The 15,855-nt window shown below is 34.5% G+C and overlaps 1 protein-coding gene across 5 annotated transcripts in view; it reads left to right on the forward strand.

Moving 5' to 3' along the window:
- The window catches only part of GSK3B (glycogen synthase kinase 3 beta), a 275,732-nt gene that overhangs the window by 187,533 nt on the left and 72,344 nt on the right, over window positions 1–15,855 (forward strand). For all 5 annotated transcript variants that reach the window (XM_024244580.3, XM_063722457.1, XM_024244579.3 and 2 more), the window contains exon 7: window positions 3,641–3,738. In XM_024244580.3, the coding sequence (XP_024100348.1) occupies window positions 3,641–3,738 (98 nt within the window). The remainder of the gene's footprint in view (window positions 1–3,640; window positions 3,739–15,855) is intronic.

Below are 15,855 nucleotides of genomic sequence, written 5' to 3' on the forward strand. Positions count from 1 at the left end.
TCAGCTGGACATGAATAGGAAGCTAACAAACAAGGAGCAACTTTAAGCTAGATGTGCAAGTGGAAACCAAAATTATTTTACTCTTACATATTGTTTCTGAAGAGAATTCCTTTAGTCCAGAAACAAACAAAAGCATGCAAATAATAAACCAAAAACATCCTCACAGTAACAGAAAACTAAAACAAACAAACAACAGACCTGGCCTGGCGCAGTGGCTCACACCTGTAATCCCAGCACTTTGGGAGGCTGAGGTGGGCAGATCACTTGAACTCAGGAGTTCCAGACCAGCCTGGGCAACATGGTGAAAACCTGTCACTACCAAAAATTAGCCGGGTGTGGTGACATGCCCCTGTAGTCCCCGCTACTTGGGAGGATGAGGTGGGAGGATGGCTTGAGGCCAGGAGGCGGAGGTTGCAGTGAGCTGAGACTCTACCACTGCACTCCAGCTCGGTGACAGAATGAGACCCCCCCCTCTCAAAACAACAACAGCAACAACAAAAAATAAAACAGACCTTGTGACAGTTTTTTTGTCTTTTTGATATAAATAGAAATTCTCTGATATAAGCAAACACCCTAATCAGAAACATTATGATTTTTTATTTTGCCAAATGGCAAAATGCCAAAGCACATATTGATTTCTGCCAAGAGGCCAGCAGTTTTACCCACCATTTCCTTTGTACCCTCAGTACAAATGTTAACCCAGTGAAGGTGTATTCTTATGAAAAGAGTTTTGCCCTCTGGGACATCTAAAAATGTCTGGAGGACCCAGGTGCAAAGAGTACAAAGTGTCCTCTGTAGACCACACTTTGAAATCTGCTTTACCAGAGGGTAGAGAGCATAATAATGTGTATATGTATGTGTATGTAATTCTCAAGAGTCTTACTATGGCTGTGGTACATGGCATATATGAATGGACAGATGAGAAATAGTGCAAAGAATATTTTGCTTGTGGTCGACCTGGGTTTGAGTGTCAGGTCACTTGAAGTAAAGTGGAGATTACTGACAGTTCTGCTTTTCTGAGTGGCTGTGAGGCTTAAATAAAATGTTAGTGAAAATACTGTAGAAATGTAAGGTGGTATTCTTTTTGTGTCATTTTTAGACTTGACTCTCCCCAAGAGCAAATTTCAGCCCCTTGTCTTTGGTTATGTCATTGGATTTTCCAGCTGCTTTACATTTTATTCAAATATATGATACTGATTATCTATATAGAAGATACTGGTGCGAGCTGTGCCAGAAACACCTAAAATAAAGGCAATTTGATTCTTCTCAAAAAGTTAACATATCATCTCACACATTAAGGAACAGTTATATAAACAGGAGTCTTTTGAACCCTAGCAAGCCTAGGTTTGACCTCCCATTATAAACTTAGGATACTTGCCTCTTAAGACTGTAATGTTTTTAAACAGACCCTCCCAAAAAGTATACTAATATAGTTACATTTTTAAATGTTTTTAACAGTAATGTTTGAAATGAAAGAGTAACTGTTTCTGACAAGATTATTGTCATATTTAGATACAGCCAGAGGTAAAGCTGATGTCTCTGATTATATTATCTTACTGACAAATGGCAGAATGAGAACAAAAGGCTTCCTTAGAACAAGGAATTGAACTTACAGACAGACCCTTGAAGAAGCTGTTATTCTGTGACAGTGAGACAGTTATTCAAGAGAGTGGTGTTTTGATTGGGAATTGAGAATGATTCCAGGCCTAGCTCTACTATTCAGTACCTTTACCTTGGGCAAGTCATTTAACTTTATCATGTGAAATAAGTGTGTTAAACTAGATGGTCTTGAAAGATCACTTTAACATGAACCCGAGTTAAATATGAAACAAAATGTATTCTGGCTTTAACCCCAACTAACTAAAATTCAGTGTACCAAAGCACTATTTCTATTTTTTCAGTACCTTCTATTTAGTTGAAGTTTTATTCTATCTGGAGAATTTCATCCATTTGTCCTTTGAAGTAAGAGCAGAAGAGATTTTAGTGTCCTCCAGAAAGTGATTGATAAATACCTTGTTTTTACTAACTTGACTGATGTAACATGAATTGAGGGCTGCTAGTATAGTTGTCACCTGAATCTTTTGAGTGTCAGTCTTCTGTGATAACTTCTAGGCAAGAGTATTCCTTGATGTTTTACTTTTTGTCTTCCATATTTGTAGCTAAATCTTACCTAAGAAAGTATTTCCTATTGTTTTTTATGAAGGCATAATTATTCCTTACAATTTTTTCAGCCTTGTATTCTGAGATGAATCATTCCGTATTAGAGAGGAAAAAAGTTGAGTGCATATTACCTTCCATTTTATTAACTAGGTAAAGGGATGTTTTAAAACTTAGATTAAAATAAGCATTTACATAAATAAGGAGACACATCTTTTCCACTTGACTATAACAGTTAGTATTACTATTGGCTTTGAGTAAAGATTCCCTAGCAAGTTTTCATATGTGCTTAATTTAGCAATTTCCTAATATATTAAATAGGACTCTTGGTCTATATTTGCAGAATAGATGTCTTGGTTATTAACTTAGGACTGGACAAAATCAGCTTGAGTTTGTTAAATGAATACTATGTCATTTTTCTAGGTCAATAAAAAGTAGTCACTGGAGCAGTGATTTCCAGTCTCGATAGTACATCTCACCACATCAGACCTTTAAAATTTTTGTTGTCAACCATTTACTGTTCCTTCTTCTCCTTCCCTACTGGTAGGTGGTAAAGTCCAGCAATGATTCATATTCGTCTCCCTAAAGCACTTGAGTGTTGGTACATTAAAAACCTAGGAATCTCAGAAATCTGGAAGCTAACAAGCAGCCTTTTCTTGTAGGAAGTCTTAATAGCAGGCTTTAAAATAGAGTGACTGTACGGTTTATCTTCTAATCCAGTAATACTTTTGAGAGAGAAAGAGGGTGTTACTAATAATTATCCCAGGACAATATATAAACCATAACTATCCTGAGTAAACCAGGATGTATACTTTAAAGTATTTTTAAAGTGTATTAATTGAGTTAATTTTTAGAATTTTCTCTCGGGATTGAGGTTTTCATTTTGACTTAAAAGTGGATTTTTTTTATAATTTATGAAGTAAAATATATTCCTCCATCATTGCTATTCTGTTTTATTTAAAAATAATATATTTAAGCACATTTTTCTGTGAGTCATCCTAGAACATAAAAGTCAACCATTTAAAGTCTTAAAAGTGTTCCTCAGAATTTGCACTGACTTAAAGCCCAGTGTCTGGGAGAGATTGAACCTTTCCTTGCTGCTCCTTTGTAAGTACCTACTAATATGCAGAGATTGTGTCACTTTGACTTATTTTTAAGTAAGATAAATAGATAGTCCTGCCATAGCTTCAGTACTGTAATCCTCTGTCTAGTTATTTGAAGACTTGAATACCTGAAATTTGATAATAATAGACTTTACCCTTTATTAGAATATTCTTATTGATCTGGTTTCCTCTTTGGTAAGTTTAACATTGAATTAAAAAGAACATTAAGGAAGTTTTATGACTTTTTCTCTGTTTTGGATTGTATAATCTTTTCCTGTGATATTTACTCTGTGATCAAAGTAAAATTAGAAAATGTATACAAACATTTTTCAGCTCAAGCTATAAAGTATTAATGAGGCTTCGTTTTCTTTTCTCTTTAGATGTATGGTCTGCTGGCTGTGTGTTGGCTGAGCTGTTACTAGGACAACCAATATTTCCAGGGGATAGTGGTGTGGATCAGTTGGTAGAAATAATCAAGGTGAGAAGGTTGAATCAGAATATTTGAACTGGAAGGAATTTTTATGCTACTTTAATAATACATATCACACATATACACATACGAGAAACTTAAAAAATGGAGGAAGCAATCCAAGGTCACATAGCAAGTTCAGCTATAAAGTGGGTATAAGAACGCCCCCCCCCCCCCCCGCCCAGCCTATTGGTTTTTATTTGAGTTACTCTTCTCTTGTATGATCCTAGAAAAGCTGTTATGTATATCTGATGCAAGAAAAGTATATATCTGTTATTTAAAGTACTTAAAAGCAACATTGGACTATAAGCTCACTAAAATGTACGTAAGCTGAATAAAAGCAGAAGCTGTGTCTGCTTTTGCTCACTGTATACTCCCTGCTCCTGATACTCTGTGGAGCACATAGGAGATACTTGTATTTGGTCACTATTTATATTTATTCAGTATTTATAAAATGAAAGAATGAATGCCTATATGTCTGGCTAGATCATTGATAGAAACAAAATTTTGACTTATGGATTTAATATAATTTTATTTATTGGGTCTATATGAATTTAATATAATTTTATTTATTTTAAATTTTATTTAAAGCTGAATAAAAGAAGATATGTCTGGTTTTGCTCAGACACAGCTTCTGCTTTCATTCAGCTTTGCATACATACACCTTTATTAACAACAAATACTTAAATATTATCTTAGAATATATGTTTTCTTTTAAGAACAGTAGAGCTGAGATTTTAATTGAGTTTTTAAATGTAATTTGTTTTAAGTTTTAAATATTTGAGATCTTAAAGGAAGTCCCTTTACTTAAAAAAAAAAAAAAAAAACCTTGTGTCTAGATTTATATCACTAGATTGTTTCATTCTAAGGTTTCAGTTTGGACAAAGCAACAACACCTACTGTCTCTGGGGCTTTGTTTGTGATATCCCAAATTTTGCATAGAATTGTAAAATTGAAAAATCTCCTTAGAGGTCATGTTGTACAACATACAATGAAATAACCTTTTAGTTACATTCCTAACAAATGGTATTCTAGTATTTTCTTGAACACTTCCAGCATCAGATTACTACTTAGGGATGCAGCTTATTCTGTATTGGACAGCTTGAATTTAGTTTTTATTGTACTGAGCTGTAACTCCTCAGTAGCTTCTACTAGTTGAACATAGGACTGTGATCAAGTTCTTTTCAAATCCTTGTACTTCATTCTATAAAAATAGGGGTTTTTAAAATCAAAGGTGGTTTTGCTAGATGTCAGTGTGTGCAAGTATGGTTGAAAAGACCAGTATGTAATAAGCGATCTTCTTTATTATCCATATAATTTCTTACAGTTTGCAGCTTAGACCACTGTGGTATTTGCATCTTCTTTTTGGTACCATTTTTGAGTTTCAGATCTAATCTTTTACCCTTGTTAACAGAACTATTTTCTTTTTCATTTCTCTGCTACACTTAGATGTAAATTTGAGTAGTTTGCTTTCTTTATTTTCTAAAAGCCTACCCCGTCATGTAAATTAATGCTTGAATACGGAGCTTGGCCAACTTTTTCTGTAAAGGACTAGATAAAATATTTTAGGCTTTGTGGGCCAAAAGGCAAAATTGAGGATATCATATAGGTACTTCAATAACAAAAGAGAAAACACATTTTCACAAATTTTTTTATTGATGAAGTTAGAGGTATAATAATTGAGTCTTTTTTTTTTTTTTTTTTTTTTTAAATACAGCTCTGCTAACCAGAAGAATTGAGTTCTTTTAGGGGGAATATAACCTTTCTCTTAATTGATGTTCAAAGTTAGTACTTTCTAATCATCAAATTGATGGCAAACCTGTTAATTCTTAGCTTATGGGCCTCACACAGACAATGGGCTGTAGTTTCCTGGTCTCTGCTCTTACACAACCATTCAGCATTTCTCCTGTCCCTAGAATTTTATTTGATGTACTTGAGCTCACCATCACCATGCTACAATTCTGTGGGCATATTGGCTATTCTATTTGTCATATATGTTTTAGCTCATTAGAATTGTATCATTTCTCTACTGATTATATTTTAGAATTTTGTGGCATTTTGTCGTTAATTTTAATTAATTCATACATAATGCAAGTAGAATTTCTGAGGAAGCTAAGTGAGCATCTGTGATAATTCCCTATCTCATGCTTGCCGTAATACCCTATAAACCTTTAAGTCTAGAGCTTGTTTGTACAACTTTTTGTTAGTCCTTGTAATTCATTTTCTGCTAATACTAGTTTATGCTACCTGCTTAATATATTTTGTTACTGATAATTTCAGACTTTGTTTTCATTAAGTGCTTATTTTTTGCAAAATGGTCCATGATCAATATGTAGTAGCAGGCCAACTCTGAAATAGAACACTCATCATTTATGTGCTATGCTGTCATCTTGCATTTATACTTAAGAAATGTACTTACCACCTTACTATAATAAGTAACTTCCAAGATCACTGCTTATAGGAAGTTTTGATAATGATATAAGATAAGAGAACTGTAAGTATTTCCAAGCATCCAGGGCATTTTGGGATATCTGGTTTCTAGGTGCCTTCTATGTTCTTGACCGTGGCTGCCCAGGATAGATGGAATTACCAGTAGTAGTTTACTATCCATTTATTGACTGGAAGTTACCACACATTGCACGAAGGCTCTAGGCTTTGTATTTTGTGCAAGTGTGTATATGTTTAGTATAGTTCTAAGTCTTATTGCATGAAGGTTACTAAACTTCATAAGAGTGTTGTGTGTGTGTGTTTAATGTAGCCCCAAATCTTACTGGTTGGGCCAGGGGCAGTAGTTCACGCCTGTAACCCCAGCACTTTGGGAGGCCGAGGTGAGTGGATTGCTTGAGCCCAGGAGTTTGAGACTAGCCTAGGGAACATGGCGAAACCCAGTCTCTACAAAAAATAGAAAAATTAGCCAGGCATAGTGGCACATGCCTGTAGCCCCAGCTACTTGGGAGCCTGAAGTGAGAGGATAGCTTCAGCCTGGGAGACAAATGTTGTAGTAAGCCAAGATTATGCCCCTGTACTCCACCTGTGTGACAGAGAAAGACTGTGTCAACGAGTCCGTCAATAAAATAATAAATAATAAATATCACAGCCGAGCGTGGTGGCTAACACCTGTAATCCCAACAATTTGGGAGGCCGAGGTGGGCAGAACACTTGAGGTCAAGAGTTCAAGACCAGCCTGACCAACATGGTGAAACCCTGTCTCTACTAAAAATACAAAAACTAGCCAGGCACCATGGCGCACGCCTGTAGTCCTGGGTACTCCAGAGGCTGAGGCGGGAGAATTGCTTGAACCTGGGAAGCAGATGTTGCAGTGAGCCAAGTGCCACTGCAATCTAGCCTAGGCGACAGAGTCAGACTGTGTCGCAAATAAATAAATAAATAATAAATATCAAATCTTTTTCTTTCTCCTTCCTTCCTGCTTGCCTCCCTCCCTCCCTCCTTCCTATTACTGCTAACATCTGTTCCTCAAATGTTAAATGTATATGAGGTCTCATTTGAATAAAAATTCCTAAGAAATGCTGATCTAGCTCTTCTAGTTTTCCTGATATAAGTTGGAAAAGAGAAGTTATATGTGTTTGTTTTCAAAGTTAAATGTTATTAAGACAGTCGGTGTTTTAAACAAATACTTTCATGTACTGATAAACATGGCTTTAAGAATAGATTTGAAATTTTCATAAAGGTAGTCTCATAAATGCCCAGTTCAGTTCTCACGTTTTTTAAGGTAATAGTCATGCACCCTTAGTGCTTATGATAACTAGGGAACTCATATTAAACTGTTCTTTTCTGCTTTCTTTTCATTTTCTCCCTTGAAAACCTCGTAAGAGAGTATCTGGGGGAAGCTAACCCTGGAAAAATGGATAACTCTTCTCTGAATTTGAGTTTAAGCAAAAAAAAGAAAGTGGATAATTATATAATAAGCTTTATGAAGTTTTTTTATGTGGTAGACTTGTCTTATTATTTTATAAACTTTTGCCTCATTATTTTATAAACTTTCTGAGCAGGGACTTTTTTTTATTCTTATGTTTTAATATCCGAGGGCACCAAAATAAATAAGGTTTGTATTGAATTAACTTGTTAAACCATTGTACATTCATGAATTTGAAATTAGCTGGGAATTAATAAGAAAAGTTAATGTGGTTGTTGTGTATGTTGTTTATTGACTCTGATGTCCATGCCAATAATTTACAGCATGAGTAAAACAGTTTAATTAAACGAACTGTATCTCATTCTAGCTAACATTTTTAATTTTCCTCACTGCCCTCTAATAAGGTTTTTGTAAAATATTTAGAATAAAATCCAAATACATTATCTTCAGAATAAGTTAAAAGTATAAGAACAGATTTGAAAGTCATGGAAAATCATTTCTAAGCATGAAAAACACAAGTATTTAACTTTCTGAAGTTAATTTCATGCATAGAATTGTCAGATCAGCATTTCATTATGCCATTTGACCTCTAATATCAAAAATGCTTGGATTTTCATGGTATTTGTAAAAAGACAAGTTCCGTTAGGGACTTCTCAGACAGTGTGCTTTTTTTCCTTTAAATTCTTCCTTAATATAAAAACCTCAAGAAATATATGATATAGTTCCAGATACATGGGAAAATATAAAATATTTTTGGAAAATCTCTACCAGGAATTTTGCCAAATGTAACGTTCACTGACATATAACATTGTCCTTTGGCACCTCTGCAGTTGGCTATAGCAGTGGAGCTTTGTAGAAGAGAGTCCTGTGAAGGCTTGTATAATGCTGGTGAAGGTAATAATTTTTAATGACAGTTACTTTTTTTATAACTACATAGTCTTAGATTTTATATGCTCAATGCAGAAGACTGAGAAAGCACAGACAAATAGACAAAAAAAAATCACTTACTGTTCTAGCACATCATGAAAAATACTTCTATAAATATTTTCATATACTATATTTTCTTTTTATTCAAATAAAAATACCATCTTACTGCTTTGTAGGCTTTTAAAAACTGAACAATTAAGTATATTTTTTAATGACTACATAGATTCCACTGCATGATTGTATTTTGAATTACATAATTGATTCTGAAAATAACAGCATTAAGGTAAAGTGATATAGCATTGTGTTTCAAAAAGTTTACATGATATATTGGTTTTCTTAAGTTTGATTATTAATTTTCTTACATAAATGACAAGTGTCCCCCAAAAATTCCGTATAAGCAATCTAGGAAGTTTTGGACCTGGGAATGCTGTAAGTTTTACTAATAATTTCTCCCCTCCACTCTTAAAACTTTAAAACATAAATTTCAAATAAGGTAAGATGAACTTCAGTCCAGAGTTTAATTCTGGATTAAACTATCACAAAACTAACAATTTTAAAATAAACCAACCATTTGTAGAATTTTTTAATTTTAAATATTAAAATTCCTACAGAGATAATTTCATTTATATCATAAACATTTACTTATGCTATAGTAATAATTTGACTATTGCTTTTGAATAGAAGAGTTTTAGGACAGAATTAATCAATGCTACACCTCTTGATAATATAATTTCAGTATAGCTTTCATAGTTTTTGTAACTGGCCTTTAGAATTTGGGTATATCTCTTCTAAAAAGCTTGACGTCAAATATATTGATACTTAAATTATTTGCAATAATAAAATTATTTTATAAGGCAATTAAATTTTCTTAATTTCTTTTGTAATACAGCTTTACTAAACTACTGTTTAGTTTTCTCTTAACATTAATTAACCAATCTAGATATCTATGTAGATAGCTCTTACACAGGGAAGAGCTAGTAATTTCAGTTATCTCTAACTGAAATTTTATGTAAGAAATTTGAAAGTACAACACAGATGCAAATAAACTTTTGATTATGCTATGGGAGCCAAGTAGATGGGCAGGCTTCATTTCTTGTGATGTCTATCCGTAGAAAAAGATTTAGAAGGACCTACAAATTCTACAATGGAGAATAGAATTAAGGGAAGGGGAAAAGGAGAGAATTTTTATTTTTTGCTTTTTACTACTCTGTGATGTTGATTTTTTTAAGCAATCATATCTTTTTACAGTTGCAGGACTTACGAAAAAGTAGTTGCTTTCAATTTTTTGTTTTTGTTAGTAAACAAAAACAGTTCTACAGAAGTTGAGAGTTACATTTTTGTTATGAATGTTTGTCTAAATGATTGTTTTCCTAGGCTTTCAATTTGATGCTTGTTTGTGGTATAATGTAGACAAAAAGATCAGTGGATCCCTGGCTCCTCACAATTCTGCGTTTTCCAATATTGGGAAATGACTGCTCATCATAAAAGCTGCCACTCAGTGAGACCTTACTTTGTGCCAGGCACTGGGTTAAGCACTTTACATTCATTACCACACTTAATTATTGTATTAACCCTAAGAAGTAAGCATCACTACTACTACTATTACTGTTACTACAGTAGTCTCCTGATATCCACAGGTATCACTTTCTACTGTTTTAGTTACCCAGAGCCAACCACAGTTCAGAAACATTAAGTGGAAAATTTTAGTAATAATTTATGAGTTTTAAATTGCATGCTGTTCTGAGTAGTATGCTGAAATCTCATGCTGTCCTGCTTCATTCCTCCTGGGACATGAATCCTCCCTTTGTCCAGTATATCCATGCTGTATACACTACCTGCCCGTTGGTCATCGACATCGTTTGCTCCTGACATCCAGCCATGGACATTATTATGGCTCACTGATCCAGGATCATTCCAAGCAGATGATCCTTCTCCTGGTGTATGGTCAGAAGATCATTAGTAGACTAAGGCTATGTCACAAGGCCTGTGTAATTCACCTCACTTCATCTTACCACATAGGCATTTTATCATCTCACGTCATCACAAGAAGAAGGATAAGTGTAGTACAAGAAAATATTTTGAGAGAGAGACTACATTTACAGAACTTTACAGTATATCATTTTAATTGTTGTTGCTTTTAATCTCTTACTGTGCCTAATTTATAAATTAAACTTTATCATAGGTATGTATGTACAGGAAAATCATAGGATAGAGTTTGGTACTATGTATGTTTTCAGGCATCCACTGGGGGTCTTGGAACATATCCTCCACAGTTAAGGGGAAACTACTGTATTACCGTGTATACAGGAAGAGTAGGGTGGAGGAAAAACCATCTGATTCATCTGTAGCTCAATTTATAGCCTCTATTCATGGAATTTTGTACCTTCGGGAAAAACTATATGATCCTTAATGTCAACTTGATACCCATAACCCATTGAGTCATATTTATTACTTATTATTGTAAAAATTTGTGTCTACCAGCAAATTAGTGATGCAACCCCTAAATCTTACTGTAGTGAAATCAATTTGAGGTATCTTTAGGTTTAATTTTGTTTCAACCATTGTAATGGTCAGTTCCTTTGCTTTGCTTTCAATTACACATAGTCCCCACGATTCCTTTGCTTTGCTTTCAGTTACAGACAGTCCCCGACTTAGGATGGCTTAATGATTTTTTGACTTTCCAATACTGGGAAAGCAGCACAGATTCAGTGGAAACTGTATTTTGAGTACCTGTACAACCATTCTGTTTTTCACTTTCAAGACAGTATTCAATAGGTTACATGAGATATTTGACACTTTATCATAAAATAGTCTTTGTGTTTGATTATTTTTCCCAACTGTGGGCTAATGTAATTGTGCTGAGCACATTTAAGGGTAGTCTAGGCTGAGCTATGATTTCAGTAGATTGGACATATTGTTTGCATTTTCAGCTTAGGATATTTTCAACTTACTATGTATGGATTTACCATGATATGACCCCATTGTAAATCAAGGAGCTTCTGTACAGTTCAACCTTATTTTCACCATCTTCATTTAGCAAATATTTTAGATTTTAATTATCCCTGTCCTATAGTTTGTTCAGTGCCCATGTGTACCTACACTCTTGTTTCCTGGCTTAACATTTTCATTGTCAGACAATCTTTCTTTTTCTTTCTTTCTTTCTTTTTTTTTGAGACAGTCTTGCTCTGTCACTCAGGCTGGAAGTTCAGTGGCGCTGTCTTGACTGACTGTAACCTCTGCCTCCCAGGTTCAAGCGATTCTCCTGCCTCAGCCTCCCAAGTAGCTGGGACTGTTGGCGTGCCTGGCTAATTTTGGTATTTTTAGTAGAGATGAGGTTTCACAGTGTTGGCCAGGCTGGTCTCAAACTCCTGACCTCAGGTGATCCACCCGCGTCAGCCTCCCAAAGTGCTGGGATTACAGACATGAGCCACCACGCCTGGCCCAGTCTTTTAGACAGAGGTCTAAGATATCAAATCAGAGTGTAATAGGTATAAAATAGCTCTTTTTGCTAAGTTTTTGATGGATACATGATGCATCTTTGCAAACATGCATTTGGAGTTTAATGTCATATATTACTTTTGACATTATTTGTGCTGCTATCGAGCTTTTGTGTTGTTAATAGATGGCAGAGACTGTTTATTAAACTGATCTCATTTTTTCACTCCCAGGACATGTGTGTATACCCTATTACACATTTTAGTACAGATTTTTTTACTTGTAATACAAACAGTATGTAATACATAAACAAGGCGTTTGTTGATTGTGTTAGTTGGTACTTAATTTGTTCTTGTATTATCAGTTAAGTTTTTTCGTTTGTTGCTGACCAGAGCAGCAGCTCTTAATAGTTTTTGAATCATGGACTACTTTGAAAATCTATTAATAGCAGTGGACACTTCCCCCCAGAAAAATGAATGAATACCAAACAGTTTGTGTGCAACTTTAGGTGATTCTTGGCCTTCCCATAGCTATCCCAAGAACTCCAGGGTAAACATCTTTACACTATTATAGTACAAGGAAATATGACTACAGTTAATAATAACCACCTGTAGAAAGTAGGTATTACACATACGATATGATGCCAACATTTTTAAAATAAGAAAGAGTAACGGAGGCATTAAAAGAATTATTCTAATGCAATAACTGCTCAACATTAGTATAATGTTTTCCATAGACCAAAAGAAACATTAATTTTAACTAATATTATGAAATTTTATTTGGTCTACAGTAACTTACTCATACTTAGTTAAATCCCTGTATACTTAAAAGTATGTGTGCCTAGGCATGGAAAAATAACTTCCTGGCAATGTAGCTCAGTTTGTCTTTTGACTTGCAAATAATGGCATCCATTTGAAATCGTTACTTTTCCCAGAATATGCAGTGTAGTTATTTACTAATTTGCCAGTGATGTTTTATTTATACAAAGAAACTTTTTTCCAGACAAACTGAAGTTTCATGACATTGTCGCTTCAAAACTAATTTATTTATAGTTGTATTTTAGAACCTGAGTCAAAAGACCATCCATATGATTACTTTTCCTGGGATATAATACCTTGTAGTCATCAACTGCAGATTCTTGTGCAGGTTTGCCTTTTGAGTTATTTTGTGTGTTTACCTAATTTCAGGGCCTCAGTTTAATACATTTTCTTTGGAGCAATCTATAAAGTATATGAAGGGGCAGGTGAGAGGTGAGACAGGGACAGAAATCTGTCAGGTTGATAGCATGCATATGCTAGACCCCTGACTTCAGGACCTGTGTTTTACTAAGGAATTCTTGCTTCCTTTTTTGCAATAAAAGGTTAAAATGTTTGACACCAATGATTCTTAATAGTTGGCTAGTAGGAAAAGTATAAGAAACTAGCAATCTTGTAGAAAGGGGCATTTCTAGTTTTTAAAAGTATACTGAATGCTATTTCGTATTTATAAAGCAATATTTTATTGTTTATTTGATGTATAAGATATTAAGACAATGTGAAGGAAATCTTGGCTTGTGGTGCTACAAAGAACTATAGTGTTAGTGATTCTCAAAGGAAAGTAAAACTGGTTGATGTGTATACAGATTTTTACATGTATTTTTTTTAATCCAAGAGATTCATATACCCCCCTTTCTATTTTATACTGCTTCCTTGAGAATACCACTTTAGCTGAAATTCACCTAGAAAAAAAGGTCTTTTGACTCCTATGAATATGTATCAACCAAAAATGAATTTTTCACTTTATGTTCAATAGTTTACATAATCAAAACTTTTTGGCGGGGAGGGAGATGACTTGTTTCCAAGTATAAATTTTTATTTAGTAAGAAAAGAATGAAGTCCAAAACAGTCTTGAAAAAGAATAAAGTTGGAGGAGCCACTTTTTTTTTTTTTTTTTTTTTTGAGACAGAGTCTCACTCTGTCACCCAGGCTGGAGTGCAGTAGTACAATCATGGCTTACTGTAGCCTGCACCTTCTTGGCTCAAGCTGTCCTCCCACCTTAGCCTCCTGAGTAGCTGGGACTACAGGCACACACCACCATGCCTGGCAAATTTTTGTATTCTTTGTTATAGATAGGTTTTCACCATGTTGCCCAGGCTGGTCTCAAACTCCTGGGCTCAAGAAGTGATCTACCTACCTTGGCCTCCTGAAGTGCTGGGATTACAGGCATGATCCACCATGCGCAGCCACACTTCTTGTTTTCAAAACTTATTACACAACTGCAGTAATCAAGACAATGTATTACTGGCGTGAATGTAGCCATACAGATCAGTTAAGTAGAATGGAGAGTCTAGAAATAAACCTTTATATTTATTGTCAATTGATTTTTGACAAGGATTCCAAGACAATTCAATGGGGAAAGAATAGTCTTTTCAACAAATGGTGCTTGGACAACTAACTGGATCCATATGCAAAAGAATGAAGTTGGACCCCCACCTCACACCATATACAAAAATTATATAGCTTGTGGAGAAAAGGGAATCCTTGTACACTGTTGTTAGGAATGTAAATTAGTACAAACATTATGGAAAACTATATGGAGGTTCCTCAAAAAACTGAAAATAAAATTACTGTATGATCCAGCCGTTCCACTTCTAGGTATCTATCCTGAAGACTTGAAGTCAGTATGTCAAAGAGATATCTGTACTCCCAAGTTCTGTTCACAAAAGCCAAGATATGGAAACAACGGAAGTACCTATCAGTGGATGAATGGAAGGAAAAATATGGTATATATATATCCACTACAGTGGAATACTACTTAGCCTTAAGAAAGAATGAAATTCTGTCATTTGTGACAACATGGGTGAACCTGGAGGACATTATGCTAAGTAGAGTAAGTCAGGCATAGAAAGAGAGATACTGCATGGTCTTACTAATATGTGGATTCTGAAACGATTGAATTCCAGAAGCAGAGAGAAGAATAGTGTTTACTAGAAGGTGGAGAGGATGGGAAGTGTTGGTCAAAGGGTACAAAATTATAGTTAGACAGGAGGAACAAATGATAAGTATTTAATGTAATCAGTATGTTAATTAGTCTGATTCTGTTATTCCACATTGTATACCCATAATATCACTGTTTACCTCAAAACTATATACAATTATAATTCGTCAATTAATTAAAAACAAATGAATTCAGAATGAATCAAAGACCTAAATGTTAGAGCCAAAACTATAAAACTCTTAGAAGGAAACAGTTATAAATCTTTGTGAACTTCAATTAGTCAATATTTTCATACATGTAACACAAAAAGCACACATTATAAAAGAAGATAGAAGTAAATTGGACTTTGTCAGATTTAAAAACGTGTGCTTTAGAAGACAGCATCAAGAAAGTTAAAAGACAATTGGAGAAAATTTTTACAAATTATGTCTGGTAAGGGATTTGTATCTACAGTATGTAAGGAATTCTTACAACTCAATAATAAAAAGAAAGCCCACTTGAAAAATGGACAAAGAATCGGCATAGATACTTCTCTAAAGAAGACACACAAATGGCCAGTAAGCATACAAAAAGATGCTCAACATCATTATTCATCAAGGAAATGCAAGTCAGTACCATAATGAATACTATTATCACACTCTCCATAATTACTAAAATAAAAAGACAGTAACTAATGTTGGTGAGGATATGGGGAAACTGGAACCCTCATGCATTGCTGGTGTGGTTGTAAAATAATGCAAACCTTGAACAAGTTTGGCACTTCCTCAAAATATTAAACATTCAGTTATATGACCCAGCAATTCAGCTTGTAGGTATATATCCTAATAATTGAAAACTTACATCCACACAAAACTTGTACGCAAAGTTTATAGCAATGTTATATAGCCAAAAAAGGGAACAATTAAAATTTCTAG

Source organism: Pongo abelii, chromosome 2, assembly GCF_028885655.2.
Source record: "Pongo abelii isolate AG06213 chromosome 2, NHGRI_mPonAbe1-v2.0_pri, whole genome shotgun sequence".
Taxonomy (NCBI): domain Eukaryota; kingdom Metazoa; phylum Chordata; class Mammalia; order Primates; family Hominidae; genus Pongo; species Pongo abelii.